Raw genomic sequence first — 15,360 nt, forward strand, 5'->3', positions numbered from 1 at the left:
ACTTGTGTTACTACAACAATTGTAGTGTTCCACCTGCCTCAAACTACACTGTAGCTACATAAAAACATTAAATATGAAGGGCTTCACCTTCATTTGAAACTTTTCACGCTGCTAGACTGGTTTTATGGTCTTCTCAAAAAGAATTGATAGGCATTCAAAATTTTGAATGACTGCCCGTGACTATACCGTAACCTTAAGATCAATAATCTACTCACCATCATCATCCACTATAATGACTGTACTTTGACCAGCACCATCACGAGTGACACCATTAGGTAATGAACCACGCATGATAATAAGAGTGAAGTCTTCATCTTCTTCTAATATATCGTCATCATTTATTGGAACATTAAATGACATTCTTATGTCTCCAGCAGGAATTGTGACAGTGTATGGTCCAGAATCATAATCAACACCTCCTCCTGTAACATTATTACTACTATTAACATTTTGTGATGATGTTACTTCACTCACTAGTGGCAGTATTCTGATTATCTCTAACTTGTACAGTAATATCAGTTGATGATGGGTTGCTGAGAACTAGTACAGGTTGTGCTGGTCCAGCATCTTCATTAAAACTGTATGTTGATTGACTGAAGGTGACAGTGATAGCTAAGTGATGAAAACAAGGATCAACAATTATCATGCACAATGAGACACACTTTGAACAATGTAACATCACTGTTGTGCTGCAAAAGTGTTTGTACTATATAGTATAACAGAAAATAGTTGAATGGCTGAAAGTATTCTGGTGTTCAATGCTAGCCTAAGTTAAACTGATGGTCAACACTAAACTTTTATGGACCGGACCAGTTCCTTAAGCACATTTGGCAATGCACATGTTCTATTAAAACTACAGAAAATTCCAGAGACTATGGCAGTAGTAAAAGTAAAAGCTCCAAACAGTTAACTATGTAATGCACAACATCACTTACAATGTTGTTATTAACCCTTTAAGGACCAAGAATTGTGTGCATAGTCTACCCTGAAAGCCCACACGTTTTATGATTATTGTGCATTTAGTGTTTTTAAAAAAATGTAATAAGTTTATAGCATTGACAAAGCCCCTACAAGTGCTCAATTGTATAACAAATTATGCTAGAAGACTCGCCTGACAATAATAAACAACACTATCTAACTTACCAAAGTGTAGAATCAATGTCTTAAAAGCACTAAGGTGAGTTTCAAACACCTACACGCAATCGATTTCTTCGTGACACAATCAATAAAAACAGTCCGCCATTTAAGTTTTTTAAAACCGCATCACGTGATCTTGTATATCACATTATTCGCCTCTAAATAGTGAGCACTCTGAGCTTTATTTGAAGTTAATACGATGAACACAGCCAAAGTTATAGAGCGATTTCTACAAGGTTAGTTTTACTGTTGTGTAAATATTAAATGTTTGTACTTTGTTAGGAATTTTACACAGGCTTAGTTTTGCGTGATAAGTTGGCTTTATATATCAAAAGAATCGCCTATGAATGGCAAATACAATGGCCCCTGTTTCGATCTAATAGCTTCATTTGTTGCGGAGTTATAGCTCTTTGTTTACTGCTAATAATCTTGGACGTAATATTACGGCGCTGGTCTTTCGAGCAATACCTACTTTGGACGTAATATTACGGCAGCGGTCCTTAAAGGGTTAATACCATAATGGATTCTAAGCTTAAGGTTTTTATTTGTAGTAGAAACAAATTTCATTCAAACAGTTTGGTAGTTATGTTTAGTAGAGTACTCCCCAAAAATATAGGGAATCCAGCAAAACATTACCATTACAACTCATCAAGAAACATTGTGATCAAAAGCTTCTTTACAACAGAGTTTTAGCCTAACTAACATGAAATATAGTGTTAAAACAAGAGAACCATTACGTAACACAACTATTGAATTTTAAAAAAGGTGCCAAAACCTAGTCTGCTCGCCTGCCTTACAGCCTGACCATATTCACAAGGCTGATGTATTTCACAGCCACCTTTTATGCCACAATACCTATATTTCAGAACGTTGCTTAGCTAGCTCAACACGGTGTAGCTACCACAGTTTCTTTACGGAATGTAATTAATTTTAAATCACGTGCACCCATACGTAATATCGCATTACAGCATACACATTTTTCTACACTCCCCCCAATTAATACCATGGGGATTAAACAAAAGTTACATAAAAGTAAACCTAACAAGTCGTTCAACCAAAGTCCTATATTATATACTTTGTTCAGTTCTGATTGATTCTCCTGATGATCTCACCAGTAATTGCAGCAACACGACGTGGTCTGGTAGACATGGTAGCAGATCCGGAAGCACTGTAGCTTTCAGGTTCTTCTCGTCTAACTGGAGTATCTTCATCAGAAACTTGGAGGTGGTGGACTTCCAATGGAAACAAATGTTTTATGCTTCGCTTCAATTGTTTTGGACTTCTTTCTGAATTTGCCACCTTCACTATAATATATTGCTGCTCTCGTAGAACCATCTTGTCTGAACAGAAGAGATTCAACAATCCCCATCTTCCAGAAAACACGTTTGGTAGAGTCATTTTTGAGAATAACTACGTACCCACTGTAACATGTCGATTTCCTTGTATATTGCTACTCTTGACAGAATGTTTCTCTCTCAGACTCAGAAGATATTCATTTCTCCAGCGTTGGGTAAATTGATTCATCAAAACACAATGATGTTTCATCTTCCTGGTCAAGGTCTGATGTGTACTGATCACTTCATGGTGAGCCTCATTTGGAGTACTGGTAATTCTTCTTCCATTAATTAAATCTGAAGGACACAGTGCACTGATTATGCCATCTCTGTTATCTTGAAGGTAGGTAAGGGGTCTATTGTTAATCACTGCTTCTGTTTCAACCAACAACGTATTCAGTTCATCAAACATTAATGAAGTTCTTCCAATACATTTACGCAAACACCGTTTGACAGATCTCACCATCCTCTCCCGAACTTCTCCCCACCATGGTGCACGGTCAACTATGAACTTCCAATCTACTCTCATTTTGGACAGGTACTGTTGTGTCTTTGATGACTTCATAATCTTTTGTAGCTCCCTTACAGATGATTTAAATGTTTTTGCATTGTCTGACCAAACAGTAGCTGAAAGACCTCTACGGCCGACAAACCTTCTAAAAGCTAAAAGAAACTGATCAACACTCAATGAATTTGTTAACTCAAGATGTATTGCTTGAGTTCAGGCACATGTGAATAAACATATGTAGGCCTTACACTCACCATCATCATTACTTCCCTGTGCTAAACATATAGTGGGCCAGCAAAGTCAATGCCGTGTACGTGAAAGGGGAATCATCAGACACTCTATCACTTGGCAGATCTGGTGGGCTAGTATATGAGTAAGGTAGCCCTTCAATCTTCAAGCACACCACACAAGAACATATGACACGTTTAAGAGTCTGCCTACCTCTGATCACCCAAAACCTTTCCCTCCATGCATTCAAAGAGTCATTCACTCCATTGTGTTTGATTAGATTGTGGTAGTGGTTAATGATGAGATTAACAACATGATGTTTAGAAGGAAGTAAAATTGGATTCTTGCTTTCTATTGGTACTGCTGAATTGTTGATTCGACCACGACATTTCAGTATTCCATGATCCAAAAACAGTCCAAACTGAATGACACGGATTTCTCCTGGTTTGCTCTTTCGCAAAATGCTCTTGATTTCCTTCTCAAAACATTACAATTGTAGACATCTAATCCAGCATTTCTCTGCATTGTCAAGCTCAGTTACGGTTAACTCTAATTTGTGATCTTCACTTTGAAGTACTAGAGCAGTGGTTCTTATCAATTGAGAATACTGGCTAAATCTGGTGTAGTCAATTAATTGGTCAGTTTCACGGTATCAGCACTCCCATCTGTAGTGGCCAACATTGTAAAAGTAACTTCCTGATCATCAGCATTCTTGTTCAACTCTGAGTATGCATCTTCATTCTCATCACACTTAACCTTATGAGGCCAGTTAGATTCTGCCAAACTTAGGAATTGTGGACCTTCCCATCATACTTGGTTGTCCATAAGCTCAGATTCCTTGAGTCCATGTGAGGGTAGGTCTGCTGGATTTAGCTGTCCAGGACAGTGCCTCCACTGGTCTTGGTTAGTAAGTTGACAGATTTCCTTCACACGATTACTCACATACTACTTCCAGGGTTTATCATTGGTAATCCAGTACAGAGCAACAGTTGAGTCAATCCAGTAAGTTAAATTGTACTGATGTGTCAGGGATTACTGACAGTTGTGCAAGTATTACTGCACCCAATAGCTCAAGTCTAGGAATGGTGAATGTCTTTACTGGAGCAACTCTGGTCTTTGAAGCAATAATTTTGACACTGAAACTTCCATCTGGGTAGACTGAACGCATGTATAAAACTGCAGCATACGCCTGCAAGGAGGCATCACAGAAGCCATGTATTTCTGTAGCACAAGGCTTGACATCAGGTGAGTAGTAACAACGAGATAGTTTGATTACTGATAGTGAGCCAATCTCATCCAGTATACTTAGCCACTGTTTTAGAGTATCACCCTCCAAAGGTTCATCCCAGGCACAAGAGCCATTGCACAATGATCAAAAAAGCAACTTAAGACGTATGACAAGTGGACCGAGAAGTCCCAAGGGATCAAAGATTTTGGCTGTAAATTTGAGTAGTGATCGCTTGCTGGGAGGAAGTAACTTGCATATTGAATAAGCTCAGAAAAACTGAACAAGAATTCGTCTTGATCACTGTCCCAAATGATGCCTAAAAGCTTTGTATATTCTGTGTTGTCACAATTTCCAGTCATTGCCTTTGTGTAGGACTCTTCCTCTTCAACAATTGTAGCTGGATTATTCTGGGGTTGAGTTGATCTGTCCCCAAGAACTGATTCAGCAATCCGAATTCTTTGCAATAACTCAGCAGAATTTGAGTTCCATTTACGTAGATTGAAACCACCTTCTGACAAAGCTGTCTTACAAGTGCGATAAATCTTAAACGCTTTCTCAATCATGTTGGCACCACAAACCAAGTCATCGACATACAGGGAATCTTGTATAGTGTTAATGTTAGCCTGATCAGCACTCTTGTACTTTGATACGTGATGAGAAATAACCGAACCCAGGATTGCAGGGGAAGATCTCAGTCCAAACATAAGTTTTGTAAAACGAAATTGAATGAAGTAAGATTCAAGGTTGAATGGGTCCCTTAGCCACAAAAAGCGAAGCTTGTCTCGGTCTTCAGGAGCTATTCCAATCATTAGAAATGCCTTCTCTATATCTGCAGTGAGGGCAATTGGGTACGATCTGAATTTCACAAGGATATCAAAAAGCTTCGGAATGAAGTTGGGACCTGTATACAAGAAATCATTTATGGCGAAATCATGTTTGTCAGATTTAGCAGATCCATCATAAACAATGTGTACTTTTGTTGCTGTTCTATCTTGTCTAATCACAGCATGATGAGATAAGTAATGAGTAACAGGTTCATCTCCAGAAGGATCATTAACATTTACAGGCTCAATAATACCCTGATGCAATTGTTCCTCAAAGTTTTGTCATACTCTTTCAGAATTTCAGGTTTCTTTAAGAGTCGCTGTTGTAAATAGCGTAAACGATTGCTACAAAGGTTGTAATGATCAGCAATGTCAGAACAATCTCGTCTCCATGGTAATGAAACCTCATAGTGACTATTTCTGTATTGTATATTCTTCAAGAATTCCGGGTCTAGTGTTATATCCTTTGTCTTTAATTCACCTTCAATGCCAATAGCCTCTGTATCCCAAAATCGTTTTATTAAAGCAAGATGTAGCCTGTTATTTGCCACCACTTCAGACAGCTCTGGTTCACCTTCAGTCACAATCAAATTACTTACTGTTTCATTGCCACTGGAGGTTACACATGAAGGACCCGATAAGATCCAACCTAGTTTGCTGTTGACTGCAACTGGTCCCTTCTCGCCTTGTCTAATGCCATCCAGAATTATACTCCAATAAAAGTCAGAACCAATTAGCACATCAATATTTCTGTGGCGATTGTCAGGGGAATCGGCAAACTCATCACCTTCCAAATGAGGAAATGTTGACAAACTTACTGGAGCAGGGAGGGATGAGCAAATAATAGGAAAGCCAATAGCGACAATGTCTAGTTTTGTAGTAGACCCAGGTTTGTGTAGTGAAAGCTTATATACCTCTTAAAGCTGCGAACTAAATCTGTTGTCTCCAAAAGTGTTAAGATGTAGTCTCTCTTTGCAAATAGGTTTCAGTTTTAATTGGGTTCGGAGATTCTCAGTAATGTAATACCTTTGGCTTCCATTATCAAACAATATACGTACTAGTCTTGACAATTGGAAACAATTATTACTGGCTATAGCTTGTGCAGTTTGAAGCAACACAGTAGACTTCCCTTTGCATGATTGGCAGTGCTAGTGGTAGATGTGATATCTTGTGGTGCAGTGGTGTTTGACAAGTTGGAAGCTGTTTCAGTTGGTTCTTGCAGGGTAGTGGAGCTTGACAAATGTGTTTCACATATTGATTGGTGATGGCGTTTGTGACAATGACGGCAATTTCTTTGGCTTGAGCAGTCCTTGGATTTGTGTTCAAGCAATTAAAGCAGTGACCTGATCTCAACAAAAGTTCTCGACGTTCTTTCAATCCACGTACCCTTTCACAGGAAGCCAAATAATGTTCACCATTGCAATAGACACACTGTACTTTGCCATTACCAGCATAAAGTGAACTTGCTGTGTTGTGTGTGTGGCCATGAAACTTCATTTGGTGTGTAGGGAGTTTTCAATGACTAACTTTAACTCCTTCACTGGCCTCTCTTGCCTCAACTTCATTTTTTTATGATGCTCAACAGATCATCTAGCTTCCACACATCATCTTTTGTTTCTCGAGCAATCCATAACCTGATTTTACTAGGAAGCTTTGACATCACAATGGGAATCAATATACTACTGTATTGTTCTGACCCGATTCCTAGTGTTGCCAACCCCCGCACATGCACATTAATTTTATCAAACACAAATCTAAGTGAGCTAGGTTTGTCATTACTATTGCTGGTAATCTTTATTAACTCATCCATGTGAGCTCCTATAACATGCTGTTTTTTGCTGAAACAATTTTGGAGAAGCTCAATAGCATTATCATAATTATCTACAGTAACTGAAAGTCCTTCAGTGCAACGTGTGGCAGGTCCTTCCAGCCACGACTTCAGGTAATTGAATTTATCAATATTGGAGACACCTGGGTTCTTGTGGACGGTGGAGTTAAAAGAATCTAATCCAAAACAGCCAAGCTGTAAAAAAAGTGTGCGGCCCTCAAAAAGGCTATGGTGAAAAAAGATGTGAAATCCAAGGTGGCGGCCAAGAAATGGCTGTGATGGTAGGTTAATGGTAAAAATTTTAATAACGACAATTCAGGTGAATTTGGTGCCGCTTGGTCAATTGGCACAAAATTCACCTGAATTGTCATTATTAAAATTTTTACCATTAACCTACCATCACAGCCATTTCTTGGCCGCCACGTTGGATTTCACATCTTTTTTCACCATATCCTTTTTGAGGGCCGCACACTTTTTTACAGCTTGGCTGTTTTGGATTAGATTTCACTTCTTTTTGTATTTGTATACCCCAAAGCCGGCCTATGGCCTACTTTGGGACTTTTTTAACCTATCTTTTTCCTTTCCCACAGGGAGAAGAAAAGATGAAGCAGATGTACCTTAAATATTTCTGATTTTATCAGTAAATGTACAAATTATATATATAATACATATATTTATTACAGAACTGTCCATGGTGGATTCTTTGTAACTGAACACTCTTCAAGGTAACTTCTTCTAGCTGTTCTCTCTACAGGGTGATTTATTTGTAGCTGGATTCTGTACAGGTGATTTTTTTGGTGCTGAGCTCTTTACAGAATGGTTTCTTTGTAGCTGAACTCTCTACAAGGTAACTTCTTCTAACTGATCTCTCTACAGGGAGATTTGTTTGTAGCTGAACTCTCTACAGGTGATTTGTTTGCAGCTGAACTATCTATATGATGGTTTCTTTGTAGCTGAACTCTCTGCAAGGTAATTTCTTCTAGCTGAACTCTCTACATGGTGGTTTCTTTGTAGCTGAACTCTCTACAAGATAACTTCTTCTAACTGATCTTTCTACAGGGCAATATGTTTGTGGCAGAATTTTCTACAGGGTGATTTCTTTGCAGCTGAACTCTCTACATGGTGGTTTCTTTTTACTGTAGCTGAACTCTCTACAAGGTAATTTCTTCTAGCTGATCTCTCTACAGGGTGATTTGTTTGTAGCTGAATTCTATACAGGTGATTTGTTTGCAGCTGAGCTCTTTACAGAATGGTTTCTTTGTAGCTGAACTCTCTACAAGGTAACTTCTTCTAATTGAACTCTCTACAGGGAGATTTGTTTGCAGCTGAACTCTCTCCATGATGGTTTCTTTGTAGCTGAACTCTCTACAAGGTAACTTCTTCTAGCTGAACTCCCTACATGGTGGTTTCTTTGTAGCTGAACTCTCTACAAGGTGACTTTTTCTAGCTGAACTCCCTACATGGTGGTTTCTTTGTAGCTGAACTCTCTACAAGGTGACTTCTTCTAGCTGAACTCTCTACAAGGTGACTTCTTCTAGCTGATCTCTCTACAGGGTGATTTGTTTGTAGCTGAACTCTCTTCATGATGGTTTCTTTGTAGCTGAACTCTCTACAAGGTAACTTCTTCTAGCTGAACTCCCTACATGGTGGTTTCTTTGTAGCTGAACTCTCTACAGGTGATTTGTTTGCAGCTGAACTCTCCACATGATGGTTTCTTTAAATTTGTAGCTGAACTCTCTACAAGGTAACTTCTTCTAGCTGATCTCTCTACAGGGTGATTTGTTTGTAGCTGAACTATCTACAAGATAATTTCTTCTAGCTGATCTCTCTACAGGGTGATTTGCTTGTAGCTGAATTCTGTACAGGTGATTTGTTTGCAGCTGAGCTCTTTACAGAATGCTTTCTTTGTAGCTGAACTCTCTACAAGGTAACTTCTTCTAACTAAACTCTCTACAGGGATATTTGTTTGCAGCTGAACTCTCTTCATGATGGTTTCTTTGTAGCTGAACTCTCTACAAGGTAACTTCTTCTAGCTGAACTCCCTACACGGTGGTTTCTTTGTAGCTGAACTCTCTACAAGGTAACTTCTTCTAGCTGATCTCTCTACAGGGTGATTTGTTTGTAGCTGAATTCTGTACAGGTGATTTGTTTGCAGCTGAGCTCTTTACAGAATGGTTTCTATGTAGCTGAACTCTTTACAAGGTAATTTCTTCTAGCTGATGTCTCTACAGGGTCACTAGTTTGTAAATGAATTCTCTACATGGTGGTTTCTTTGTAACTGAACTCTCTACGAGGTAACTTCTTCTAGCTGATCTTTCTATAGGGTGATTTGTTTGTAGTGGAATTCTGTACAGGTGATTTTTTTGCAGCTGAGCTCTTTACAGAATGGTTTCTTTGTAGCTGAACTCTTTACAAGGTAACTTCTGCTAGCTGATGTCTCTACAGGGTTACTAGTTTGTAAACGAATTCTCTACATGGTGGTTTCTTTGTAACTAAACTCTCTACAAGGAAACTTCTCCTAGCTGATCTCTCTACAGGTAGATTTGTTTGTAGCTGAACTCTCTACAGGTGATTTGTTTGCAGCTGAACTCTCCACATGATGGTTTCTTTGTAGCTGAACTCTCTACAAGGTAACTTCTTCTAGCTGATCTCTCTACAGGGTGATTTGCTTGTAGCTGAACTATCAACAAGGTAACTTCTTCTAGCTGATCTCTCTACAGGGTGATTTGTTTGTAGCTGAATTCTGTACAGGTGATTTGTTTGCAGCTGAGCTCTTTACAGAATGGTTTCTATGTAGCTGAACTCTTTACAAGGTAATTTCTTCTAGCTGATGTCTCTACAGGGTCACTAGTTTGTAAATGAATTCTCTACATGGTGGTTTCTTTGTAACTGAACTCTCTATGAGGTAACTTCTTCTAGCTGATCTTTCTATAGGGTGATTTGTTTGTAGTGGAATTCTGTACAGGTGATTTTTTTTGCAGCTGAGCTCTTTACAGAATGGTTTCTTTGTAGTTGAACTCTTTACAAGGTAACTTCTGCTAGCTGATGTCTCTACAGGGTTACTAGTTTGTAAACGAATTCTCTACATGGTGGTTTCTTTGTAACTAAACTCTCTACAAGGAAACTTCTCCTAGCTGATCTCTCTACAGGTAGATTTGTTTGTAGCTGAACTCTCTATAGGTGATTTGTTTGCAGCTGAACTCTCCACATGATGGTTTCTTTGTAGCTGAACTCTCTACGAGGTAACTTCTTCTAGCTGATCTCTCTACAGGGTGATTTGCTTGTAGCTGAACTATCAACAAGGTAACTTCTTCTAGCTGATCTCTCTACAGGGTGATTTGTTTGTAGCTGAATTCTGTACAGGTGATTTGTTTGCAGCTGAGCTCTTTACAGAATGGTTTCTATGTAGCTGAACTCTTTACAAGGTAATTTCTTCTAGCTGATGTCTCTACAGGGTCACTAGTTTGTAAATGAATTCTCTACATGGTGGTTTCCTTGTAACTGAACTCTCTACGAGGTAACTTCTTCTAGCTGATCTTTCTATAGGGTGATTTGTTTGTAGTGGAATTCTGTACAGGTGATTTTTTTGCAGCTGAGATCTTTACAGAATGGTTTCTATGTAGCTGAACTCTTTACAAGGTAACTTCTTCTAGCTGATGTCTCTATAGGGTTACTAGTTTGTAAACGAATTCTCTACATGGTGGTTTCTTTGTAACTGAACTCTCTACAAGGAAACTTCTCCTAGCTGATCTCTCTACAGGGAGATTTCTTTGTAGCTGAACTCTATAGATGATTTGTTTGCAGCTGAACTCTCTACATGATGGTTTCTTTGTAGCTGAACTCTCTACAAGTTAACTTCTTCTAGCTGATCTCTCTACAGGGTGATTTGTTTGTAGCTTAATTCTGTACAGGTGATTTGTTTGCAGCTGAGCTCTTTACAGAATGGTTTCTTTGTAGCTGAACTCTCTACAAGTTAACTTCTTCTAGCTGATCTCTCTACAGGGTGATTTGTTTGTAGCTGAATTCTGTACAGGTGATTTGTTTGCAGCTGAGCTCTTTACAAAATGGTTTCTTTGTAGCTGAACTCTCTACAAGGTAACTTCTTCTAACTGATCTTTCTACAGGGCAATTTGTTTGTGACAGAATTTTATACAGGGTGATTTCTTTGCAGCTGAACTCTCTACATGGTGGTTTCTTTGTAGCTGAACTCTCTACAAGGTAACTTCTTCTAGCTGATCTCTCTGCAGGGTGATTTGTTTGTAGCTGAACTCTCTACAGGTGATTTGTTTGTAGCTGAACTCTCTACATTGTGGTTTCTTTGTAGCTGAACTCTACAAGGTGATTTCTTCTAGCTGAATTATCTCTTTCTATAGTTGCATGAATTCCCTACAAGATAACTTCTTCTAGCTGATCTCTCTACAGGGTGAATTGTTTGTGGCTGATCTCTCTACAGGGTGACTTGTTTGTAGCTGATCTCTATACAGGTTACCGTATATGACCGTAGTAAAGCCGGGCTCAAATACACGCAGGGGCTCAAATATACGCCGGGTACAGCTGAGAGACTGTCATAATAAACGCCGGAGCTCATTTAAACGCCGGGGTGCTAATGATATCATGCAGTGCACTGAAAGGGGTTCTAAACTCGTGTCAGCTGCTAACTATACAGTGATGTCTCGTCACCAGTCTTATGATGTCTTGTCTTGTTTGACTATGCCTTCTCTTCTGGTGATGGCCATAGCGTATTTATCGTGGTCATTGTCCGACGTCCAATGTTTCACCCAGCAGAGGAGTCCAAATGGGTTTATGTACGTGATGGGCTATGGATTTCGTATTTCGTAGGTACTGGTACTGGCACCTGTCATTCTCAACGAGTGGCTAGTAAGAAATAAACGCCCGGGTCCAAATTAACGCCGGTCTCGTTTAAACGCCGGGTCAAAAATGATTTATAGGAAATAAACGCCCGGGCTTTTATATGGTCATATACGGTACTTGTTTCTAGCTGATCTCTTCAATTCTCTTCGGGTGACTGCTCTATTAGGATGACTGCTCTATTAGAGTATCTCGCACTTGCTGCACCAAGTTGGATTTCGTGTTATAACTCCGTGGCTTTAAGTCTGATTCTTCTACACCATTGAAAAGCCTTTCTAAGATGATAACTCCATCTGTACAGCGATTTTCAAAGCATTACCCCAAGCGGTTTGTGGCAAGCAGTCGTTTTTTATTAGCTAATCTCGATTGCATAATTGTTACACACTGTTGGATTTTTCGTTGTATCTTCCTGGTTTTTAGCTCGATTTCTTTCAAACCACAAACGGTTTGAGGTTCAATAGTTAACCTATTCACCCACCGATTTTCAGCTTCTTCCCATACGCGGTTTACGCTGTAGGCGTGACAACATATTGGTGTTATTTTTCGTGAATAATTGCTCATAACTCTTTGGCTGTTTATCGTATTCCAGCCAAAGTTGGTACAGAGATGCGCCTTTATACCCCCCTTCTGTGTGCCAAATTTCAAGGCGATCGGATATGGCGTTCGCGTTTTATAGCAGTTTTTGTAAGTGTGCGAAAAGAGGAAGAAAATAAGAAGAAAAAAAAAACGAAGAAACTAAGCCAATTTTTGAAGTCGCATATCTCGGGAACACGTGAAGCGATTTCGCTCAAATTTGGAATGTGGAGTGCTGAAGGTGGAGGGAGTGTCCACAGCAAAAATCGTCTTGTTTCATCAAGGCAGCACAGAGCTACGGAGGTGCGAAAATTGTGTTTTCTTTCTTCCTGTCAATATACTCACGGGTGTTACGCGCCGGCTTCTTTGGCCGCACGACACACTACCGTGTGTCTTGATCCCAGAAGGCGGTCCAGGTTGTTAGGTCACCCTTGAACTTTGGGAGCTCCAACTTCAGTAGCGGTGTCCTGGCTTGCAATACTGTTGACGAAGGTATGATAACAGAAGGACTAGTGTGTAGATAGCTTACAGTAGGGGGCATGGTGCTAGCTTCAATAGCTGATTTAATAACTAGTTGTAGTTTTAACTGACACTCTATTATCTTAGCAGTTACATTATCTGCCTCTTCTACCTCCCCAGTTATATCGCTCACCTCACATAAGTTTAACGCTTCGGAATCCAGATTATTCAAACAACTTGATGTAAGACTGAGTTGCTTGCTAATCACGTGCAGACAAGACTTGGCTTTGGGCGACAAAGGAGTGGTCAAAAGTAGTTCTTCGGCTTCTTCAATGAGCTTAGTGGTCACACCTCTATGGCCTCCTTGAACCTGCCTTAACCGCTCATACCTCTTTTTCTTTTCTTCTTCATCCATCGAGCTTTCAATAGCTAGCTATATACAGCAGTTTCCTTCAAAGCTTCCAGACGACAAACTAAATAAATGAAAAAACAAGAACAAGAGTTCTATACAGCAACACGGTATCACCTTTGAGGGTGCCTGTAAACCCAGTACCAAGGAATTTGCATTGAGACGTTGGAGTCTCTTCTCTAGACGATATAATCTCGTTGAGTAACACCTCTCAATCGGTCGTCGTTGGGCACCAGATATTTCAGAACGTTGCTCAGCTAGCTCAACACGGTGTAGCTACCACAATTTCTTTATGGAATGTAATTAATTTTATATCACGTGCACACACACGTAGTATTGCATTACAGCATACACGTTTTTCTATAACCTAAATCAGATGTGCCTTTCGGGGTTCTGACATATGACTGCCTGCCTTTCCTTTTAATCTTCAGTTATGCTGCTTGTCATCTTCTTAGCACAAAGACTATTCCCCAGCAATCTATCTAAACTAAATGAGCACAGCTGTGGTGGAGATCAAAAGTGCCGCACTGTGATATATAACTGATATAACATGGCAAACTATGGTATATAGTTGATATACCACACTTTGTGGCTACGTTTACCATATATGGAGGCATTCTGTGAAATCCTTACCTAAATGGTAAACAGATATCTAATAACAAACACCTAAATCAACCAAGAATATTTTACCTGAGCTGCTGAGTGTATGGTTGATGAACTCTTGTATCCTTCATGAATAACTCATTAATCACTAGCAGATGGTCATGGCATAACTAAAGACTCTGAAACGTCTGACGCATCAATGATTTCTACTGATTTCAATCTTTAACAGGTACTGTTTTACAATAAATTGCTATCTATAATCGTTTTACCTACTGAGGTCAGTGAGGTGTTGTTATAACATGATTACTTGGAAAATATTCATGTTCTCATGAGTTGTGCGTACACTTTTGTCATATCCCTCAGTAGCCATGTTATAACATATAACAATCAAGCACCAAAGCCATGATTAGTTTCATTTATTGAGATCAAACATAGCAACCATGGCCCATTAATAACAAAATTAATGGAGGCATAGCAAACACATACCCTATAATGATTTAGTTGTGATCGAGCAGAGCTACTGGTCTGGCTGCACTTATAATGAATAGCATAGTGATAACATAGAGAAATAGTTTCTATATGACAACCACACCGCATAGAAATATTATGTAGACCAGAGAGGCTCACTCTAGATACTCTAATAAAGCAGTCACCACAATATAACAGTCATGTATGTCATACAGTACAGTAGTACAGTATATTAGGGATCATGGAAGATAGCACCAAAAATAAAGACCAGAAATGAGCCTTACAATAGCTTCATGGTGCCTTGGCAGTATTGGTTAGATAGAATCAAGTCCAAAAGTGTCTCCAGAATAACCAAAAATGCTTCAGATAGGTTGCTGCGGAATTTTAAAAATCTTTTATTCTGTGGGATTTTCTGCTAACTGACTGACTGAATGATTAACTAACTATTGCCTTCAGAAGAGTGTAGCTTAATAATGGCTAAGGCTACAGTCTTGATTTTTCCACTGTTCGACATTGCTTCAGTTTGACAGGTGCCTTTTGGCATACTGCAGTATGTGCAATGCACACATTATCAACTTACCTTTGTCCTCCTTAGTGTCCCATTACTTTTTACTGACAGCTTAAGGTGCCAATTATTGTAATACAATGGCTCTCCTATATATGTTTGTCAATGGGAGTCGTCCATATTTTCCATGGTGACTAAATTGCTGCAGAGGTGCTTCTCCTACGTAACAAGGTGAATATAGCTGAAAGCAAAGCATTATGGCCCCTTCACTTTCGAGTCAGTAATAAAGTTCGGGTGCACAAATCGTCGGGTTTTTTTTGTTTGTTTGTTTGTTTCTTGTTTTTTTTCGTGGTAACTGGTTTGATTGTAGAAGTGCTTTTCCAGCCA

At 39.3% G+C, this 15,360-nt stretch overlaps 1 protein-coding gene across 1 annotated transcript in view; it reads right to left on the reverse strand.

Moving 5' to 3' along the window:
* Positions 1 to 362: 362 nt before the first annotated feature.
* The window catches only part of LOC136245213 (extracellular matrix organizing protein FRAS1-like), a 31,742-nt gene continuing 16,744 nt past the window's right edge, over positions 363 to 15,360 (reverse strand). The window contains exons 10-11 of the mRNA XM_066036710.1: positions 503 to 612; positions 363 to 422 (exon numbers count right to left, since the gene is read on the reverse strand). Coding sequence (XP_065892782.1) covers positions 363 to 422; positions 503 to 612 — 170 coding nt within the window. The remainder of the gene's footprint in view (positions 423 to 502; positions 613 to 15,360) is intronic.

This window comes from Dysidea avara, chromosome 15, assembly GCF_963678975.1.
Source record: "Dysidea avara chromosome 15, odDysAvar1.4, whole genome shotgun sequence".
Taxonomy (NCBI): Eukaryota; Metazoa; Porifera; class Demospongiae; order Dictyoceratida; family Dysideidae; genus Dysidea; species Dysidea avara.